This window comes from Protomyctophum bolini (genome assembly GCF_963924005.1).
Source record: "Protomyctophum bolini genome assembly, chromosome: 15".
Classification (NCBI taxonomy): domain Eukaryota; kingdom Metazoa; phylum Chordata; class Actinopteri; order Myctophiformes; family Myctophidae; genus Protomyctophum; species Protomyctophum bolini.
The window spans coordinates 32,381,502-32,404,517 of NC_137876.1; the positions used below are offsets into that span (position 1 = coordinate 32,381,502).

General features: G+C 41.9%; 1 protein-coding gene across 1 annotated transcript; it reads right to left on the reverse strand.

Moving 5' to 3' along the window:
• Window positions 1–15,072: 15,072 nt before the first annotated feature.
• mbip (MAP3K12 binding inhibitory protein 1) lies at window positions 15,073–22,812 on the reverse strand. The gene is made up of 9 exons (XM_080783125.1): window positions 22,691–22,812; window positions 22,212–22,328; window positions 21,853–22,077; window positions 21,158–21,254; window positions 20,702–20,767; window positions 20,071–20,229; window positions 19,302–19,399; window positions 17,382–17,420; window positions 15,073–17,285 (listed from the first exon to the last, which is right to left on the reverse strand). The coding sequence occupies exons 1-9, from the start codon at window positions 22,793–22,795 to the stop codon at window positions 17,178–17,180; spliced, it is 1,014 nt and encodes a 337-aa protein (XP_080639251.1). The 5' UTR covers window positions 22,796–22,812; the 3' UTR covers window positions 15,073–17,177.
• Window positions 22,813–23,016: the final 204 nt, after the last annotated feature.

Sequence of the window (23,016 nt, forward strand, 5' to 3'; positions counted from 1 at the left end):
ACACCAGACCACACTGCATCAACATATCTACTGTTTCCATTCAAATAAAGTACCCCCTCACAGTACCCCTCTCCCCTGCTTGGAGGAATCGACGCCCCCTTAGGAGGTGGAGGTCATTGCTTCTTGGTTAACAATGTAGATGAGTACACAGACGAGGAGTACTATTGGGAGAGAACCAAATGGACCATTATAACTGTGGTTATAATGCAAAATAAATGATTACATATATATTACAACTGTGATCATTATAATACAATATAAAGTATTATGATTGTATTACAACTATGATAATACACTATAATGGATTATTTATAACAGCTTTTAATACAATATAACGTATTATAATGTATTCAACTATGATAATTATAATACACTAACATAGATTGAGAGTGATTATAATACAAAATAATCTATTATAATTACATGATCCTGGTCTAAATAAAAAGTCAGTGAGTGATCAGGCATTATGAAGTGTTTGGTCCCGCTTAGCCCAGCCTAGACACACCCTGGAGATTGTACTTTTTAGGCACTCATTTAGTACTACTTTGACACCACCCAATTCCTTGTAGTGGAAACGGAGGTACAAGTAGGCGGTGTGGGGTGGAGTGGTGTGAAGCCATGGTAGTCGAAACTTGGCTTAGGTCTATCTAGGTCCAGAGTACTAGTAATGCACGCACAATGCACGTTAAGAGCAGATGCTGTGACCTCAGCCTTTACTAGTAGTAGTACTCATACAATACATGATATGAATTCAGACCCTTGGGAGCTGCCATCTTTGTCAGTGATAAGTGGATGGTGTCATGCTGGTAGACATGTAAGAATTAAGGCAACCCTATTGGTGATAAGTTGAGTATAACTGGATAATTCACAACATTGTGTGCAGGAAAGAATTGTTCTGACCGACCGAAACGATGCTGCATAAATACAATTCTGTAGGTTCAGGTTCAGGTTCAGGTTCAGGTTTATTTGTCATTTGTATAAATACAGAGTATACATACAATGAAATTTGTTTACCCCTCTAAGTGAAGACAGTGTGGATTCCAGTTTATTTCCTACTCTTCCAGTTCATTTTATCCGATGAACCCGTCCTCTGGCCTGTAGGTGTACTTTTTTCTTACAACATTGTGTGTAAAAAAGAATATCAGCACAGACAAAATGACAAAGCTTCTAGGAACATCTTTGAACGATTTTTTGGGAGCGTTCTACACATTGCTGGCATATTTTGACATATTATTGCTTATAGCAGCTTTAACGCTTTCAGCGCACTTGACACTCTTGCCTATAGAGACAGGTTTCATCTTTGTATCGTGTCCCTCTTAATGATGTTCTCTCTTTTTATGGTAATTTTATGTGATGGAGGTATCAATATTCCATGTCTGTTTTATCTCCACCCAAAAAAGTCTGTTTCACTGCAAAAGCTAATCTATCTACTGTATACAGCACTTTGCTGAACAGCCCTCTTGAAAAGTGCCAAGCGACCAAAATTTAGTTTACAATACATACATAATTTAGAACTCATTTGTAGATTTTCCAAAAGATTCACCTTAACAAAAATACCCTTTTAACTAAAAGGGTATGTGTGCAGTGAACTATAAATTAACTTTAAATCACCATTATTTACATACGTTGCCATATACCACAGATGCCCGGCCGGCACTTATTTGTTGATTAAGCCATAATATATGAGAGGGAGTGCTGTACCGTCGCTCTGGTGTGCCAATAGGCATGAGGCCAAAGGCAGAGTGCCGCAGTTCAGAGATATTGTTTGCTTACAGAGCAGAGCACTAATTTGAGGATGTGTTCAACTTTTGCCGTCTAAAACATGCTCAAACTCTCATGTTAATAAAGTTCAAGTGGGTGCTGGATCCCTAGTTAGATAAAATGACAAACATTCAGATGAGAAGGACAGCACTTAGTTATTACAGGTATTTTATAAGTTAGTGACTGACTGATGAAAACCCTTCTTGATTAATTATTTCCAGGGCAAAAATGTCAGTGCACATAAGAGTTAAAAGCTTGACTGTGAATCAAATCCGCCATAAAAGAGCACCAGTAACTGGTCCTATTATACGCTTAACACCAGAAAATGTCATGCGTACAAATGTTGATTCAATAATAGAGGGTATACGCGCATACTTAAAGTGAATGGAAAATTGAGTGGCAAAGCAACAGGCAAAGTGAGTTTAACATTGTTTAATGCAGGCATTACATGTGTGCGCGCACACACACACACACACACACACACACACACACACACACACACACACACACACACACACACACACACACACACACACACACACACACACACACACACACACAAATAAATGAATACATATACAGTAAGTACTGGAGATAACACTCAAGTAGCCTCCTCCTTGATACAGCAGTCTACTCTCTACCACTGCAAACAGGGCTCTAGACAGCAGTCTACTCTCTACCACTGCAGACGCAGGCAAGATGCAACAGCAACCATAAATGGATCCCTACCTGCCCCCCCTCCCCACCCACCTCCAACACCTCCACCCCACTGCGGCGGATTTCTCCTTGGAACGTGTAATTTTCTCATTTTGCCGACAATCACTGGGCCGTGCACCAATTAGCACAGGCCCTGACCTCAGCTGTCTGAACCAGATAAAGGGATGTGTTTCAATGATGCACCATGTGGCGGGAGCCTTCAGCCACTTGCATACTCCTTGTGGTTTTTACAGGCATCAAATCAGTCATATACATAATTCATACACCTTATAGTGTAACCTATATTATAACCTCATCATTATACTGTCAGTTCCCAAAAAAATATTTGTATACTGAATATCATGATTTATGCTCTTTCTATGGCCTTTTAAGAACCATTATTTTTACAGTATAGGTTATCAGTAAGCTGCGTCCCGGCTTTTAAGAAAGACGGTACATAGTAGCCTACATACACATTTTCACTAATATCTAAACTCTATATTCTTGTAGTCAGAGAACAAAGAAACAAAGTCTCTCGGATTATGCTGTTACAAGGATTATAGGTTTGAGACCCACATTTAGGATCCAGGACTATTTATGCAAGTCAGTAGCCTACTGAATCTTATTTGTCAAACAACAGACAAGTGGTCAAATAATTATAGTGCAAATATGCTATAAAGTAAAAAGCAATTGATCAAATAGTCAAGGAGTAGGAAGTAATTAATACTTGGAAGATAAGAATTCTAGACCATTTTAATGTAAACAGGTGGTTAGAAGAATGTATAGACGTTTTTCAGGCCAAGGACCCCCACTACATATTGTATAATGGTGGTGCAGATTAAACTTTTTCATAGATTTCCTAGATAACTGCATTGACTTGTTTGACAGCACTATCATCAGTGTTGTGTAAATTAATGTTTTTTATATATTTTCTATTAATGTTGGATTCATGAATTTTCTGACATTTAACCACAGGGCTTGCTAGGGGTCCCAGACCCAGTCCCCCTATTGCAGACCCATGGGATACAATAATGCCCTACCTGGGCCCTCATCAAACCATGTACACTCAAGAGAATGTCCTCGCTGCCACCCTTAGATCTCCATATATGGAGGTGACCTGTTCTGACATTCCATATGTTGATCTGACCTCATCAAACCCTGTACACTCAAGACACGCTCCATATATGGCCAGTACAGAATTCATTGCATATGTTGATCTGACCCCCCATGCCAAAGAGCCAGCGCTCCCCCAGCAGTCTGCCGTCACCCAGGCGGATGCGTGAACGCGACCTCGCTTCTCGCCCTCAGGGTGTCATACTGGTACAATATAACTTATACAATTGGGTGGTTGTATTTTGTGTCCCTGCTCTTTGTTTGAAACATTTAGATCGTTTCAAAGGTCATGTCTCACTCACCTAAGCCACAGGATCTGACACCAATTTTAACCTGAAAGTCAACATAAAATGTATCCCCTGAGCAAGCAGGCAGTCTCTATTAACTCAATGGTAAAAATGTCAGCACTTGCGCAGGAAACCAGGTTCAAATCGGGACTAGAAGAGGAAAGTCACATACGGTAGTAGGCCTACAGCTTTACATTTCGCAATATTGTTTTGGACAGTGCTAACAACATAGATCATTATTATATCATAATGTTATGGGAAATTCCAAGTGGGTTTTGCAAAACAATATAGGCTACAGCGGAAACATAGAAAAGTGCCCAACTGCCCATAGAACAAAAAGGAATGAACAGTTTGACTCAGTGGCTGAATGGGCTAAGCAATTAAATGAAGGTGCTAAAGGTTATGTGTTCAATTACTCTGTTACAGTCAAAGTCCGTTTTCAAAGCCATACCAACATTCATTGGAAATATTGGAAAGATCTTGAAGAGTGTGATAGTACCAAGTCGAAGAACACAAGCCTCTGGAATGATTAAGTGCAGAGTAAAAGGAACATAGATGAATTATGCTATAACTTTGCAAGTTGTGAACAAATGTAAGAGCTACAGTATAAAGTCAGGAGGACAGTGTTATCATGGCTGTCATGGCTGATTTAAATGTACACAGTAGCCTACGTAAATAATTAAAATAATTGTGCTCATGATGATTAGAAGTTTTGTATACTGCATACCGTCACAAGCTCATGCCAAATTATGCATTTTGTGACTCACGTACAATACTAATGCTTACATTTAGCTCCAATGGAAAAAAACGTGTCTGTGCTTTACGATTTGATACGGGATCTAAAACCAGTAACCTGGGATATATGGGGGGTTATATGTTTCTATGATTTGTATTTTGTATGTGTAGTTGTGTACATGTCATATGAAAAACTAGTTTAAAACTAGTCATAGTAAATTTTACCCCCCTCTGGCAAAAAGAAAAAGCTATGCAATACCACATTTCACCATTTGGGGGTAGGGTCATACCAAAGTGATGGCGCGGTCACCCATGGCCCCTTAATATAAGAAGAAGCCATGAATGTCAGTGTTGTGAGAGGTATGGGTGATAATCGCACTAACCATCAGCCTCTTATTGTGTTGATATAAAATAAAATCTCACGAATATGGAATCTAAGGGAGTCACATCATACTGTCTGTTATACCTCCTGCCCAGCTACTCTGATGACTTTTTGGTTTCATGAAGCAATGAATCACAAGAATTCTTGTGGATTGTCAATTGTAACTCAATCAATCTTTTGCTTATTTGCATAGCCATGTGAACAAAGACTATGCATTATACTTATATCTAATTCTCTGGCCAATCTACCATTAGTACATGCGCTGACTTTTTGTACTCTGTTTGGAATGGAAATCTGCATTTGAAAAACTGTGTGTGTGTGTGTGTGTGTGTGTGTGTGTGTGTGTCTTTGTGTGCCTGGTGCATGCATATACATAATATGCGGGTGCAACTGTGCGTATGCATGCATTCGAGTTTAAATCCAGATTTATACTTCGACCACCTGGCGGTGTCGAGCACTGAACACAGCTAATACACAAGCTCACAACACACCGCGATGTACATTTCTGTAAGCTTGTAGATCGGTCGTGACACCGTCGGACGACGGAGCCTAAATTATGCACAAGTGTGTGGCGCGCGCGCACAGTGCGCACACACACACACACACACACACACACACACACACACACACACACACACATTTCCCTCCTCGACGTCGCCGTCTGCACACCCCACCAGGCAGCTCTTGGCCTCCTTCCTTTCATTGCTAAGAAACCATCCATTCTGTGGGAGTAATCAGAGCGGTGCCTCCAGGAGCCCGGCCAAGCCTCTCATCCTCGGCCTGCTCAAGAGTTGCTTTAATTAACCATCATACCACAGATGGGATCGATTTTTCCCCCACCCCCTCTCTTTCTCTATGCCCCTCTCTCCTTTCCCCTCTCTCGGGCTCTCTCTCTCTCTCTCCTCTCTATCTCTGCTGCTTCTTTCCTGCACCCATCTTCTCTACCATACACAAGCTCCATAATTGCACTGGAACAGTGCCAGCCGCCGGTCGGGGCCCCCAGACTGCGGGCCTCTCTCCTCTGCGCTCTCTCTCTCTCCCACTGTTCTCCTCTCCTCAGTCCCTGGCCTCACCTGCTCAATACCTTATTAGTGTCAGGATCTGGAGAGAGCCATTGCGGATTAACTAAAGAGATGTGAGATTGATTTCTGCCCCTGCAGATGAAATTGAAGTTTTCTCAGTCCTGTATGTGCGCATGCACGCGTGAGTGTGTGCGCATGTGTGTCAAAGGGAAGATAGGGAGAGAAAGAGGCACAGTGTGTCAGAAAGTGGGTGAAAGAAAAAGAGAGCAACAGAGAGATAGAGAAACAGTGAGAGAGAAAGAGAAAGACAGGATGTATAGCGGGAACCAATTTGCCTGAGCTCTAGGACACAATCACGCAGGGATGTATGCATGTGCACAATCGAGTTGTACATGTTTGTGTGTGCCTGCGTTCTAGTATGTATGAGGGTTTTTGAAATGAGGGTTTACTAATTAGCTATCGGAAAAAACCCACTTGAGCCTCTGCCTCTCTCACAACAGATTAATCTCCCCGTTCCTTTACCTTGGGTTGTTGACGTGTGCTGCTGTGCAGGAACTCAGCAGACCAACACACCCCTCTCTGTCTAACTGTATAGTGTTGGTAGAGAAGACATCATCACCCTTTTAAATGTGAATCAGAATCATCTTTGTCACATCACAGGTTTACAGAAGTTTAAAAAAAAAGCGGGTGAAATTTGAATTTTGGGGGGTAAGCTCTATTGTTTTTGTTATTTCCGTGGAAAACAGAAAGAGGGGGTGGGGAGCAAGGAGGAAAAGAGATTAATCAAAGTAACAAACGAATGTACCGTATTTACACAGTGCCTGAGGCTGAGGTAATCAATCTGAGGTAAGATATAGAGGTGCGCAGCAGAGCAGATGTATCGTGTACTGTACATGATATAGCCTACTATGGACGTTAGTTAATGTGCGCGGACTGCACACACGCGTACACGAGTACACACACACACACACACACACACCCGACACTCAGTGTCGGGTGGATTAAAGGAAATGCCTCTATGTGTATATGTAATTTGTAAGTTGATTAGCAGTATACTGTGGTTACTTGGGTCGTTTGATGCGTATGTCCGTAGCTGCGTATGACGTAATGAAGATATGTACCAATGTCAGGGTATAACTGGCTCTCGGTGGTGACGTAATAATGATATGTTTCAGTGTCGGGTGGAATAAAGGTAATGCCCCTATGTATACATGTATGTAATCTGAAACCAATGCCATATCAAGCACAAATTAATCATTACATCATAAGCAGCCACGGACAAGCGCATCGGAGCACCGGACAAACAACATTACTTGCACGCTCTGCTTGCGCAAGTAATAAGCAGCCCTCATGTGAAGTGAGGGCTGCCACATGGCGTCATACCGGTATTTTTGTCTTTTTGAATGAAGCATCATTTTGACTTTTAGAAGTCACGTGACACTTTTCATTGCAGATTCACTGACATGATATACATTACGAGACATGAATGCAGTATGTTATATTGTATAAAACAAAATCACATACAATATGTATTTATATTGGCCACATGATATCTCACGTCATTAATGTTTGTTTAACTTCTTACCTATAAACAAACATCAACGTCCATAAACTTGGCTGCCATTAGATTTGAGTTAAAAATGCTCTAAACAAAAATTAAAAGTCCATAGACGTGGCTGCCATGACGTCATTTCAAAAGCCAGACATTGGAGGCATAGGAATCTGTTCACAAAAACAGATCTGCAAGCTGCGCGACACCGGTACACAAGTAAGCACAAATCGCCCTGTTAGTATTCAGCAGTGTCACCTCTTTCCCTCCATGTCCCTTACCTGGGGATCAAACGCACCTCTTTGTGAGAGAGGCCTGACCCCCTGCTATTAGCAAACAGAAGAGAGCCCAGCTGACACCACTCTGGAGATGTGCCATGCAGACGGAGGCCTGTGATTACAGCACAATCCTGAAGAGACAACCCCCCACCACACGCGCACACACACACACACACACACACACACACACTCCTTCTCAAACTCCCCCGCCCTCCCTCCTCTGCCTCCTCCGCTCAACAAATTCACCTATCTCTGAAATAGATGTTAATCTCTTGCCCAAATGGCTGCCTTGGTGAACTCGTTGACATATGTAGCCGTTGCTGGAGCCGTGCAAGCACCATGAATAATCAATAGGGGGGCTATTTACGCCAAGGGGTCATTTCACGTGACTATTGCTCAGGCAGATTAGAATTTGAGATAGGAAATTCAGATTGGCGGTGATGTCGATGTGTGAGTATTTGTGTGTATGTGTGGGTGCACCTGTGTGTACTGTGTACAGTATATGTATGTGTGTTTGTGTACTTTGTAGTATAGTTCTGTTTTGTACATGCCGGTACATTTTTTATTATCTATTATGACTATAATATAGTGAAATATAGTGTCTATTATTTACAAATAGTTAAATTAACATTCAGGATTTGGCATACTGGTACTATATTATTATTGTGTTAATATATATTATTATATAATTAACATGTAGGTCCGGACAGGATATCCTGTACACTAGAACAATGTCAGCTTTCGCTGTGTGATGGCAGGTGCATTGCCTTTGTCTGTGGTATTATTAAGCAGATGCTGATTTTGTGGCGTTGGGTATGTGTGTTGTATAGTAGTCATGTGGCCGTTGTGCAGCAGAGCCCTGCAGTCCCACAGCCCAGCTGCCAAAGAGAGGCAAGAAGAGTAAGACATCATTGTAGTGTGATTTTGCCCTCTCCGTGCAGATGGAGTGTTTTTGTCAGAGCGAGGGCCACCGTGATTGCCTCTTTGCCACTGGTGTCAGCCTGGGATAATATTGCAGCCCGTCTCCTGTACCCCCTCCGGGGACAAAACAGGATCAGCAAAATCCAATTTATTTTTTTCCCTTACTTCACCTAAATGTAATAATTTGACAGAGACTATTCCTGATAGTCTGCCAATCCAAGGGACAAAGTCAAAAGACAACCAACATGGCAAAAGAAATGTCCATTGTGGTGCCAACTACTGGCGTGCCTGGCTTTTAACAAGCCACAGATGAAAGTGGATTGCAGAGCAAAGGCTAGCAATCTCCCAAAACAGAGCTCGAAATTGATGTACATATGAAAGATGTGTATGCACACAGATTACAGATGGGAGAAGCAATGCAGTCCCCTCCCAGTACAACCACTGCCTTCTCTACAGGTGATAAAGTCAGTCCCCTCCCAGTACAACCACTGCCTTCTCTACAGGTGATAAAGTCAGTCCCCTCCCAGTACAACCACTGCCTTCTCTACAGGTGATAAAGTCAGTCCCCTCCCAGTACAACCACTGCCTTCTCTACAGGTGATAAAGTCATCTTTACATCCAAAGTGAGGCTGTGTTTTTATCTGAGAATCCGGGGATATGCCTGTCTCTGTAATGCTAGATCTACGGCAGCCTGCCCTTTTAGAATCCTAATGACACTTCAGCAAAGTGTGGCCTGGCTGAGAGAGGGCGGGAGCTGGGAGGCTTTCCCTCAGAAAGAGCTGAGAGCATCTTATCGGAGGAGAAAGGCGGCCAAGAGTGTTGTTGTGATGTCTGACTCCATATTCTTGGGTCATAGATATTCAAGAACCGAAACTCCCTCTCCACTCACACTCCCTTCTTGATGCCATAACACTAAGGCAAGGGGTTTCTTTCTATAGTCAGCCACCTGTGACTGAGCATCCAGAGAGATAGTGACGTGAGAGATGGGGTTGAACTGGTGTTGGTGGATAGGAAAAGGTAGACAAAGGGATGGGGAGAGGTGGCTGAAAAATCTTCATGTTCTTGCTGCATGCCTCTCACTAAAAGAGAGCAGAGCAGCTCCTCTGCGTAGCTCCCTATGTCCTCAGATTAGCATCTAATAGGGTAAAGTGAGGATAAAAGTTTAAGCACTGTCCGCCAAGCTATATGACACTATCAAATGATTGATACTGTCTGCCTGAGGTGGTTTTTAACCATGTCAAATATGTGTTGCTTACCTTTCCATGCTACACCTTAAGAAACACTGTGCCTGCGGTTACTTTTTTACCCAGCCTACCGTGGGTTTATTTCAGAACTACGCGATTTAATAGTTGTTTAAAAGTCTACGAACATTTGCAAACTAGTGAAATTATAAAGCCTGTCTGATTATTTACCCAGCCTTATGGTATCACGTTACAGTAGGCCATTGGATAACGGAGTTGGAACACGGACAAACAGACTTGTACGCTTGGCATTGCCCTTATGTGGGGCTGCATTGGCTCAGAGGGTAGAGAGGCCCTCTGGGACCCGGAATGTTCCAGGTTCAATTCCCAGCTCCTCCTATACGTGTTGAAGTGTCAATGCGCAAGCCACTAACTGCTCCAGATGAGCTGGTGCCTTGCATGGTTGCCTGCGGGGGGCACAATGAGTAAGTAATAGTGTTCCACTCTGTTGCAGTCTAGGTGTGAATGGGTGAATGTGAATGATTTTTAGTGTTATGAAAAACTAGAAAAAGCACTCTCACCTCAGTCTTCTGTGTTTCCCCCCCAGGTCAACTACCACTCCACAGACTCCTAGACAACACTGGTTCAGTGTCCATGAGCATTGCAGCCACAGCCCTTCCCACTAGTCTTCCCTGCACACACACCTTTAAAACGTGTTGCTTTGCACCTCAAAAACTGTCTCTATTTCATTCTCCATGGCCAGGTGCCACAGAATGAAGAGTGATTGAGTGTAATACTCCACTCCACTATATATATACAGCACAAGTATTGCAATGTGAGGGCCAGATAGACAGGGTAAAAGAGCTCTAAAGGCCTAAATGAGGTGAGGGGTAAGCTAGAAGTGTACAGTAGGGGGTATGGTACTGTAGGAGAGAGGGGAAAGGGCGGCGGGGGGCTTTAAGCAGTGCCTGGGCCAAACGTACGAGGGTTTGGGATTTAAGTGTCTCATCAGCATCCAGCTCAGGTGCTGCCGGGGACCACGCAACTAACTATGCCCCTGACTTGATTGTAATTGCCTGAATTCTGCTCCCGCTGCTCAATTCTGGCAATATCACAGACACATTTAACTCCAGAGAGCCTGGGGACTACAGGGGCCACGGTGCACAGAGCAGCTGACTGCCTCTTATTTCAAGCCTCTCTGCAGCATGCAGGGGGATTGCTCTGTTCCACTATGGCTGGCATTCTGGGTGGGGTGGGGAGGGGTGTGGTGTGGTTGGAGGGTGTCACAGGTGCATGCCCCTCTCCCTGGTGTTTGTTCAAACAAGTTCAACAACTCTCTGAGATGTACTATCAGAGTAGAGGTATGGAAATACACAGATATTTGCTGTTGTAACTGTAACTGGCAACTGCTTAAATATAGCTGTTTATTTATAAAAAGTAAATAAATAAACATTATTGTAAATCATTACCTTTTTTTGCCAACCAGCATAATGTCACATTATTTCCAAAGAAGCATACCAGGCAGTAGGCACTCGACAGAGTGCAGTTCTAGTTATTATTATCATTATCACTGCTGCATTGTCTGAATGAAGACGAACAACTCCTGTACAAGGATGCAAGCTTTCACGTTTCATTACATTATAGCGGGGGTGGACCAAATCAGCAAGATTTGGTATTTTGGTGACTTTTTGTTGTGGTGTTAGGTATGGGTATAAGGATTGTGGTGTTAGGTATGGGACATGGGTATAAGGATTGTGGTGTTAGGTACGTATGGGTATAAGGATTTCAAAAAGCTGTGCAAACGCGTTGGGAGCGCCCCCTAGTGGTCTGTTTGCACAGACTCAAATATTGGATACGATTACGTATAGGTATGGTTCAAAACCAAAATAATTGATAAAAGAGATTTTTCAATGGATTCTGTTACTATTGGGTGTGCTAAATAACATACTAAAAGTTTAGGAACAACGAACAACCAGAAAGGCATAATTTTCAAGATGGCGTCCATGGTAGCTAAAATGAGCTAAAATGCCTAAAAACTAGGATTTCATATGTAAAAAATAATAACAATTATGCACTTCGTAACTACTTTTTGAATTTTGGCATGGTGTTAGGTATGGGCATAAGGTTTTCCAAAACCATTGAAAACTAATTTGGCTCGCCCCCTAGTGGTCGGTTTGCAATGAAACCACTATTGGATATGTCAGCATATGGTAGGAACCCCAAATAATTGACCACTAGGGGGCGAGCAAAATTCGTTTGCGATGGTTTTTGAAAACCTTATGACCATACTTAACAGCATGCCAAAATTCAAAAAGCAGTTACCAAGTGTATAATTGTTATGATTTTATACGTGACTCTGCCGGGAGCTAAAATGCCTATAAACTGTAAACGTATTTTACTGAATTTGTGGCATGGGTTCACCGTCCACGGCCACGTGTCTTATAAGATCATGTCCAAAAAACAGGGTTGACTGTTCGTGTATATACGGGAGGATCTCTTGTAACTAACGCTGGGGCGAAAAACTAAAAGTGGCCATGATAATCCACTGACTGACTCCATTGATTCTTTTCTCTCCTCCCTCTCCTTTCATGAACGTAAACATCCGGCTATCTCCGGATACGGAAATAGCCGATTATATATAAATCTATGATCTAGCCTAGCAGGAACCAGATACGGTGTTTCAGAGGCGGGACAAGAGCAAAGACTTGTTTAAACGGCGATAAAACAATAGCTCGTTACTAGGGGCAGTCGGGCGGGACACTTTGTGTCTTGGAGGGAGACGCGACCCCCCTGTCTCCCACCTATTTGCGCCAATGTGCTCTGCCACGAAAATGTGGAATGCCCCAACACCATCCACCATCTAAACAGGGGGTTTAATTTTACCTTTGTTAATTTCAAGGACCCCCATAACTCTTGAGATTGTACAAATGGAACCAAATGGACCCAAGAGTCCATTTGGTTCCATTTGTACACTAAAGTGTTCCATATGGAACCCCCCCCCCCCCCAATGCATTAAAAGATGTGAGTCAATGGTTTCTTTCAAAACTGGACTGAAAAAAAACATGAATGGAGGTGTCATGTCATTCACTGTCACCGTTTTTCCTTTTTCTCCTATTATTCTCCTAATATTTTGTATTATTGTATACATTTGTATGCCATGTTGATGAATTTCATACAGGACCACAAAGGAAACAAGTTCCCAGTACTTTTTGTGTACATTTCAAGTATTCAATCTATCAATCAATCAATCAATGACAATGACAATTAATGTCCATATCATACACATGATCTACTGCTATCATGGTATGCATTAATGTAATCCATCCAAACTCATTGTTATGAATGTAGTTATCTATGATAATAATTTGAGGTTGAACATTTGCCAAAGCAATTTCGAAAACAGAACAAAATCCTCCATGGGCCTCTTAATTGAGACCACAATCAATGTCAGTACAATCAGTCCATGACAAAGCACAATATAAAAATCTAAAAGTATGTAGTTGCACTCACGTAATCTTTAATTTCTGCCATGTATGACTGACAGCTCTGAAATGGAGTGTCTCCCTCTTCCACGATAAGACTACAAAAGGAGAAAAAACACAAAGCTTAAATTTGGCTGCTGACAAATGTAAAGCCTTCCGGAAGTTGCAGCTGGACTAAGTGACTGTAGTTCTGAGAGTGTAAGAACTGACCAATTTTACACTCCCAAGAGATAAATTAACACTCCAGATTTTGCAGTGTAGGCCTGCTTGTAATGAAGAACAAGCATCCAGCCAACAGGTGGTCTCTAGAACCCCACCACTCGGGACAGGGTGAGGGGGAAAAAAACTGCCATGGCAAAATGTGTCAGAATCTAATGTTCTGCAGAGTGAAAAGCCTGTTTTCCATCTTTTGTTCCCAGCTACAGATTCAGCCTTGTTCCTCATTGTTCATAGCACAAACGAGCAACAGTTTTTTTTGACACAGAGCCACAGATGAATAAAGACTGGGGCTGACTAGTCACAGGAAAGAGGTTTCATTTTGGAGGGCCGGAGCCCATTAAGAGTTTGTGAGATATGAATGGATATGAATCCTCTCTCTCGACCTAACCCCCACCACCCCACCCCCGCCTTCTAAGGCAAAGGGGACCCTTACAAGACTAGGAACATCTCAGTGGCTTTATGCGGAGGTTCCCAAGCTACATAAGAAATTGTGGAGTGGGAAAGATTGATCGACAGACAAGACTTTAGAGTTACTGTGGAAGTGGCTTGTAGTTCATCTCAAAGGTCATACTGTGCCCAGCCAACTGTAGCACAATTATCAACTGATACTACTGTTGACCTATAGACTTTGGAATGTTTAACTTAAAATGGCTGCATGGGTGAAACACGTTGAATATACTGTAAAACTGCATCACTTGTATCCAAGGAAATGCATGTTCAAATTGTGTCACATTACATAGATGACATATAGCAAAGCAGCTTTGATGCTTCACTCCAGGACGTTGAAAACATGTCATTGTGCTAATTTAATCAAATAGGATAATCAAATAGAATAAGATATTTAGCGAGGAGAGACTTCGCACAGACGGCACTCTACACACTCAGCTCAATGGGCAGATGATGGGTGGATCCCGGTGAGCCAAGGCTCCAAAAAATAGCGCCCTTTGTTCACCCCATAATCCATTTGTTACACTCAGGCCAATTTGTTCTCATTAACCCTCATATGGGGTGCCTGTCTCTGGGACAAAAAATTGTAGTGAACAATAAGCAGCCCCCTTGTTCACAATTGCCATGGCTTTCGAGTACTAACCCCTCGCTAGTGTGCACTGTAGCCACCATTATCCAAAAAGGTTCTCTATGAGGAATAGGACAAATTCAAGAGGTGCACCTGAAAAGAAAAACTTCTCCTTTACACAAGGACAATCTTCCAAAAAAACACAATGCATGGTCTTCCATTGTACTCGGGTCACTCAATCAATAAAGTCTATGAAAAATCTTGATGTGAAATACCAGGAGGAACAGTCAAAATGTAGGAAGAAGCCTTATAGTAAATTGCAGATATGGAGGATCTTTATGATTCAGAAGTTCAGACACATTTATTGTTGAATTAGTCAAAAGATCCTTAACAAATGCCAGGTTTTATCATTGCCCTTCGTATACCTTTCTTCGTGCCTTGTGACTACATATAGTAAGAAATCAGCTGGTTATAATAGTATGTTTTGTCAGAAAAACATTTTGGAATTGTTCAAAATGAACATACTAAACATTAAATAAACAAACTTTGTTTTTGGGAACTGTTAGGACTCAAAAACAAATATTCAAAAATAACCGGTTTCTCATCATCACAGAATGGACAGGCTTAACAAAAAAGGAGACTACTGGCCATCTCCAGGCTGAAGTAAATTAAGAATTAAAGGTTTATTGAAAAAGCTATTTAACAAAACTTAGTGTGGGACTGAGATGTTGCTGGGTCTGTGTCTCCCTTCACACTGAGCTGGCTGACTTTTATAGCAGTAGGGCTGTGTCAGGTGAGAATAGAGGGTATGCGCATGCATAAAGTGAATGGCAAAGTGAGTTTAACTTTGTTTAATGAAATCAGATAGGACTTTTCTGTTTGGATGTATGGGCTTTCAAGGTCAGAAAGTCGTTTTTTGACACTCAGTATAGGCATTCCTGCACATCGTTGTCCGGGTATACCTGCCGCAGGTGTGCCTGTCGTCAACATATAGAGCGCCGTCACTCGATCATCCCCTGGTTCTGCCTGGTTCACAGAAGTAATTTCTCTATAGAGAATAACATGGGGTCATCTTAAAATAGTTTCATATAAGCATTGTGGTCCAAAAATAAATATAATATGTTATTGTCAGGGGGGTGTCTCTGTATCATTTGTGACAGTCATTCACTAATATATATGATAGTCTGTTTCTAGCGAAAATGTAACGAATTCAGTAGCAGTAACAATAGCGTTTTCTCTCAGTCAGTTGATTCATCATATCCATATGAGTGAAACGGCAAACACAGTTGTTATATGAGGCGATCTCTCTATGGGGATTACAATGCAAATAAAAAGTACATGAACCCGTGAATTTGCGCCCTCTACCGATATTGACGTCAGACTTCGGTGCTCTATTGGTGTAGGCCTACTTGCGAAATGTCTTGGTATAACTGGCAGAATTGAGTTAATCACAAAAGTATACAGTTTTTGTAGCATTGCTTGAGACAGTACTCAACAGAATAAACTGCAATCCATTTACTGCTACAAAAACTAGTTTTGCCTCCTGAGCTCCAAGACATACACATTAACCCTAATTCGTAAACTTGGCAATTACAAGCTCCAACTAAGTCGCTCAATTTGTATATGGTACCTTAAACAAAACACTCACCCAATTTATTCTGAATTTCATTACCCCAAACAAACAATTTCATAGCTACTCCACGAAAAGCATCCCAGCTTCAGCCCCCTTAATTAATCACAAACTACTTCATCTCAATTTTGGATCACTTACAGGGGTGCCAAGATATGGAATTCACTTTAACATTTCTCCTTTGTCATGAACAAAATCAGTGAAAAATATCTTGCTATATTAATAGCCCAATATGAACAGAGTTCAAACTTTCAATATTCAATTATATTTTCTTTTAATTGCTTTGATATCCACCTGTTAATGTCAGTGTGCAGGAATGTGTACACGAGTTGTTTGTTGGGTCTCTGATGCATTTACCCAACCAGTCTCAGTAATGAGGTCATTTGTTATGACAATCATCAGGGGAGATGATTTACACTCAGCAGTCAGGCAGACATATCTGGTGCTCCATCTGACTCAACTCAATTACCCACACAACTTAATCTGACAGCGAAGGATAATGTAAAGATCTAAAGCCGTCAAAATTTCACCCGTTATTGCTGTGTAATTATTTCATGTGGAACACACATTCACAGAAGACCACCCTACCAAAGGATTCAGGATTTCTTTGTGCTATAAAGCGAACAAAAATAAATGGACGGCCAATTAAATGCACAGCATGATTAACATTGAACAATTCCAGTGAGTGATTAGAACACAGGTTTAAAAGAAATCTGGTTTAATTTACAATCAATGTCACTTAACACAAATTCAGAGCGTATTGTTCAACTGTGTACTTTATCATTCGTGTTTTTCTCTATGTGTGCGGTGTGTGTGTGTGTGTGTGTGTGTGTGTGTGTGTGTGTGTGTGTGTGTGTGTGTGTGTGTGTGTGTGCGCGCGTGCCTGCGTGTAGATGGGGTCAGGTGTTAGAGAGGACATTCAGTTCCATATCCTGGTCCAAATTCGTTCACCCTCTTCAGTAGCGCTGCTTTCACTGCACTGATTTTCCCATCCAACTCTGTCAAACTGCAGGCCTGTTGGGACATGGGCACACCCAAACAAACGTCAATTCTACCATAATATCACTCTTTGCTGACAACAAAACACAAACTGCAGCAGAATGTACGAACCTGAGCAGAAGATGTCTTTGGTCGCTTGTGAAGATAACTCTGCAAAAGCAATGAGACATACTGGTTAATTTGGAAAGTACAAAATCCATTATATTTCATAATAATTTATATAAAACATTTGCAAAATATTTTAATAAATTATGTGTCATTCGCAAATCGCCTGACTATTTTCTGGAGAATGGCAGCAGATTCTTTTTTTGTTTTATTTAATTATAACTTTTATTTATACAGGTAAATCTCATTGAGACCCAAGGTCTTATTCTGAAGAGAGACCTAGTTTAGACAGCAGCAACAATATACCAATGATTATTGGTGAAACAAAGAATAGCAGAGGTTTCTCCACTGAGACCCAACATTCCCAATCATCTGATTCAGTACAACCTTATGAATTATATTTTCATTTTCAAGTCGTGCCATGATTAGCTAAGGAGCCACTTTAGTTTTTGGTGCTGGGAACATGGGACAACTGTGTTAAGCACTCTAGCAAGCACTGAAACTATTTTCTGGGGGGGGGGGTTATTATAGTAGTAGCCTATAATAGGCAATGATCAAATGCAAATTTCCCAAGTGAGCACTGAGCAGTGAGCTCTGAGGCAAATAACAGTGCGTCAATCATTAACAAATTTCAGGGGTCCCTGTGGTTTCAAGAAAATGTGCAGACCAGTGTCCACAGCGTCCTTGGTTTGTTTCCCATAATTTGAGCTTTTCGTTTCTCTTCTATATTTACCTCCAGTTAGTTGCCCTACTCCTGTTGAACAACCCCTACTGACAGCCGCTGCTCAATACGTAGGAGTTGCTAGTGTGTCGATAAATCATCCTCCCCGCTCAGCTTCCATCCCCCAAACACAGCCAACTGTGTTCATTTAGACAGGCACTGTGGTGGATTCAAACCCCTAGGGTGTCTCACAGCCGGCAGTCCCTATCCTGTCTTCACTTTTTTATCCTCACTCAAACCAGAAGCAGAGGTTGCCCCGCCAGACATAGACCATGTCTCTTATTAATTAACTGCTCCAAGGAGAAAAGAGTTTTGGATTAAGAGGCATCACTGAGTTACTATGAGTGAGGAAACAAAAGTGCATCCAACCAGGAAGACGTTCTAGTCTGAACAGTATGATGTTAATGAATGGCAATGTTACGTTATGTGTGTGCGAATCAGTGTCATGGGGGATGCCACTGTGAAACTAAATTAAAGAATTCTTCTAAGGACGTTCTTTCATTGCCAACAATGAGGTTTTTTTAATGTGTCTAAACAGAAACATTAAGTTGGGTGTGGGGCTCAGCAATGTTATTTCCTCCATCTTCACCTCCTTTTCTCCATGCATTTTCTGTGGGAGGGACTAAGGCACAATGAAAGGACGCGAGGAGGGAATCGTCTTCGGTTCTTGGAAAGGCCCCCAGCCACTGCGTTAGTTTTACTGAGGTTAGGTTTAGGTATAGTTTTACTGAGGTTAAGGTTAGGTTTAGGTATAGTTTTACTGAGGTTAGGGTTAGGTGTAGGCTGTCAATCACAGCGACTGGCCAGTCACAGCGCACCCTCTATGTCACTCTGTACTCAACCCGAAGACGAAAACATGCTTGCTGAAAGGACGCAAGTGGGGGAAACAAGGATTTAATTAAGAGCCTTAGACACACCCCTACACTCTGTGGTGGTGGTGGGCAGGTGGCTTTAATCTTGCACCACCCATGACCAAAAGACTTACTTTCAAACACATCAAACCTGTCAACAGCATGTGCAAAACAGACCTTGCATGCAAGATCTAAAAATAAATTATAGTTTTAGACAGATCTCGAAACTTTTAAACACAAATCTGTTTAACCGACTTGATGTTGTATATTCATTGTTGATATAGTTTTCATATTTCTCCACTCTAGGGATTACGACTAAAGCTCAAGTGCCTTATCAATAACAAGAGGACTCACAGAGGATTGAAAATACTCTGGTGACAGTCCCTCCAGTTCCAGAATACGATCCTCCAGCTTCTTCAACCTCTGGTAGACACTCAATGGGACTGGACCCGCTAGGAAACATTAACAACAGTAGGTGAGGAGACTCAATCATAATTAAATAACACATAAACATCCTTTTCTTAGTAATAGCAAATAAAGAACATTTGTACAAATGAAACAGGTCATCGACAAAATGGAAGGTGAGCCATTTTATTTTAACTCAAGAGCCATTCAAGATCCAACAACATTACAAGAATGCTAGCACAATAAAAAGTTAAAAACTTCAAAACAAAAAAATTATAGCATGACCACTTAACTGAATGGCATGTCAACACCAACATCATGTGCAGTCTAATTAATTCACCTTTAGCTAAGCCCCGCCCTCTCCCACTTGGACACTTTCCAGCCGGGCTCATTCATTCCAATGTAAATATCACAGATTTTACACATTAAATACTGGTTCATTTTTGGAACCAGACCTTCGAAATCTCTTCCAAATCCGTCAACAAGGTCTGCCGTATGCACTGGAAAAATATGTGCGTGACATTTATTTTGGAAAACAATGTTTTATCATATAAGAAAACTATTGGTGGAGAGGTTTGTCTAACCCATGTTATGCTTAGCTGTGATTGGAATGAGCCGGAAAACAAACACGGCAAAACCTGTAAAAACAGGTCCGATCCATTGATAGTTTATTTAATCTCCAAAACTTCTGAACATCCAGGCTGATTTACTACTGTACCTGTTGGGAGCTTTAGATGAGTCTCGATGTTTTGAAGGCGCTCCTCTATGGCAGCGTTTCCACAGTCTCTGGTCACCTGTCCCCTCTGCAGCTCCCCGGCCTCCCCCTGGACAACCCCACCGCGTGTCTGAGGCCCGTATGTGTTCACTACCCGCGTCACTGTCCAGCCAAGGCACACCAAACAGGCAAACCAGGGTCGTAAACGAAATGTTATTTATAATGTCACACCGGATAACAATAAGTCATGACATACGGGTATGTCCGACATCTGTAAATCCCACACCACACACTAGCGATAGTTTGTGGTTGTAAACATTGTTTTTAAGGTTTGTAGTTAAGCGAACTATATGATTCTGTCATTTGGGTACAATTTTGTATATACGGGTGCAGGTCTTTTTTCCGACAGCATATTGATCCGAAACCTCAATCCTAACCTAACCCTAACCGCAAGCACGGGAGCAGCGCATGTCGGACCATCGCTTTTTCGCATCGCAGCGACGGTCCCCCCGCTGCGGAGCGGACCGTTGCCCCGTCGGCTAGAATGCTGTCGGAAAATAGTCCGCCTCCCGTATATACATGGTCTAGGGAAAAAAAAGAATGCATGATAATGTTTTCCACTTAATGTGCTTACCTTTCACATGGCTTCTAAACCCTGGGTAAGGTGTGAATACTGCATCTGTTCTGGCACAGCTGTCTTCTACATGAGATTTGTGAGGGGGAAAAAACAGTTTGACCTCACTTTAACATGCCGTCTGTATTGGTTGAATTATAAAGACTGCTCTAATAATAGTGAACATTTAGCAGCTCTAGTGCTTAGAAGGCCCTATCAGTCTTTAAAGCGAGCCAAATCTACAGTTAGGGCTCCTGATTTTCATCATTGCTTTAAATGTGTCCATTTTATGTTTTCTTTTTTTCCTCTCTCTTTTCTGGAGGTATCATTTTTAGGTGCAATTTTAGCCTCACTGTTAGAGAACAGTTCAGCGTGACCTCTCGCTTGTGGAAATCAGCACTCTCCCAAACATTGGCAATCTGTGTGCAGGCTCTTCCCCCCCCCCCCCCCCCCTCCGGACCTGATTCCCATTCTCACCCTGATTGCAGTCGATCACGTTGCAAAACTCCCGCACATTGTTTTCATTGATCTCCATTTGCTTTCGCTCCATAAATGCAGATATCCTTCGGTCAATCTGGATGTTGGAATGGACAGGAAAATAATGACATACAGTGAGTTCACAAGCTGTTGATAGATTGATTAAAAAAAAAAAAAACATTTAGTGGTCAAGACAAATCAATGGCGATGCATAGAAATTCACATTTTGTAGGACAGAAAAGATGTTCAAAATTATTTCCAGTACCATGGCAAAAAGAATAATGCTAACCATCCGGCATCATCAAATGACAAAGCACAGTGTTTGCTTGGCTACCAAAATAAATGCACAACAGAATAGGACTCTCGTCCTTCATCCACATGCAATCTCAAAGTAATGAGCATCCACTTCATAGTCCATCAAGGGCCTGGCCATCTCTCAAAGCCCTCCAGCAATATGGTCTGCTTTACCCAACCAACAGCACTGAAGGACCCCATCATTCTCTGCTAAACTCGCTTATCAGGTCTCCATCAAGCATTTGATTCACTGCAACACTTCATCTGCGCATACTTGGTGGGCAATTACTTATGATTATTCATTTGTTTGACAGAGAGTTAAGAAGAGCGCTCGAAAGAAATGTCACTGCCCGAGCCGAGCGGCCTGACGGTACGATGACGATCATATTGCAGACCCTCACCTCTGACTTGCCGGCTCGGATTTGCACTGTTAGGTCATCAGCCTGCGGCTCGCTCTCATTCGCTTCCGAGGCGCATCGACGAGCAGCGGGAAGATGGTACCGAGTCTCAGCAGTCACTTTCTCACTGTGTGAAGCTTGGACAACAGCGTTGTTTGGCGTGTTGTGGTCTACTGACGATGGCTTGTTTTCTGCATCCACTAGTGCCATGAGGTTTTCTTTAACAGCCTGAATAAGCAAAAATATGTTTTAAAAAAAGTAACACCTCATGCAATCACATTTTGAGTCATGACAATATTAAGGGGAAGCTTTCAATTACCAATCATAGTCTGTCACTGTCTGTCATATTGTCATGTGGTTACCTGTAGTTTTGAGATGTGTTGCTGCACAGAGTTGTAAAGAGAAGCAGTTGAAGCAGATGACACATCCACTGCATCAATATTCACGTATATCTTCAAAGCAGCGTCATCAAGTTTAAGCTTTAAAAAAAAAAGATCAATCAATGTAAGGCATCGTTAACGATTTTGGTTGCTGACCAGATTACAATATCATTTAACATTGCATTTTACAAAAGACAGGGGTAGATCAGTAACACTGCAGAGAATAATATCGAAATAATATCGACCGCTACAACTAAATAAAAACGGAAATTGGTAAGAAGCCAAATTGCATTTTTTATGAAAACTCATTACTGTTGGGCAACACTGTAACCCTTTCTATTTAGAATCGCGACACTGAGGATAAAAAGCTATGCTGCTATCATCAGCTGCAGCTAAAACAATAGCATCAGCAGCTCTACTGTCGTATCGTGCTACGCCGTAGAAACATGCTACAAACCAACCTCTTCACTTAAGTCTCTCAACAGGTTGACAATTGTGCACACACAGTCCTTAAAATTATCATTTTTGATCGCGGTAGTTGGAGCAGCATTTCCAGTGAGCTTCATTTTCTCCGCCGTTAGTATTTCCGCATTTCCAGAATGCTGGTATTTGATTGGTTGGCTTGCGCCTCACGTAAGAGACACTACACTGTCGTGAACCTGTGCATAATAATGAGCCCACCACAACAGCCGTGTGGTAGGCCTACCTACTGTACAAAGAAGGCTATAAAGTAAGTTCATAATAATTATTAACTTTTCATATAGACGCAATTGATAATACAGGATGT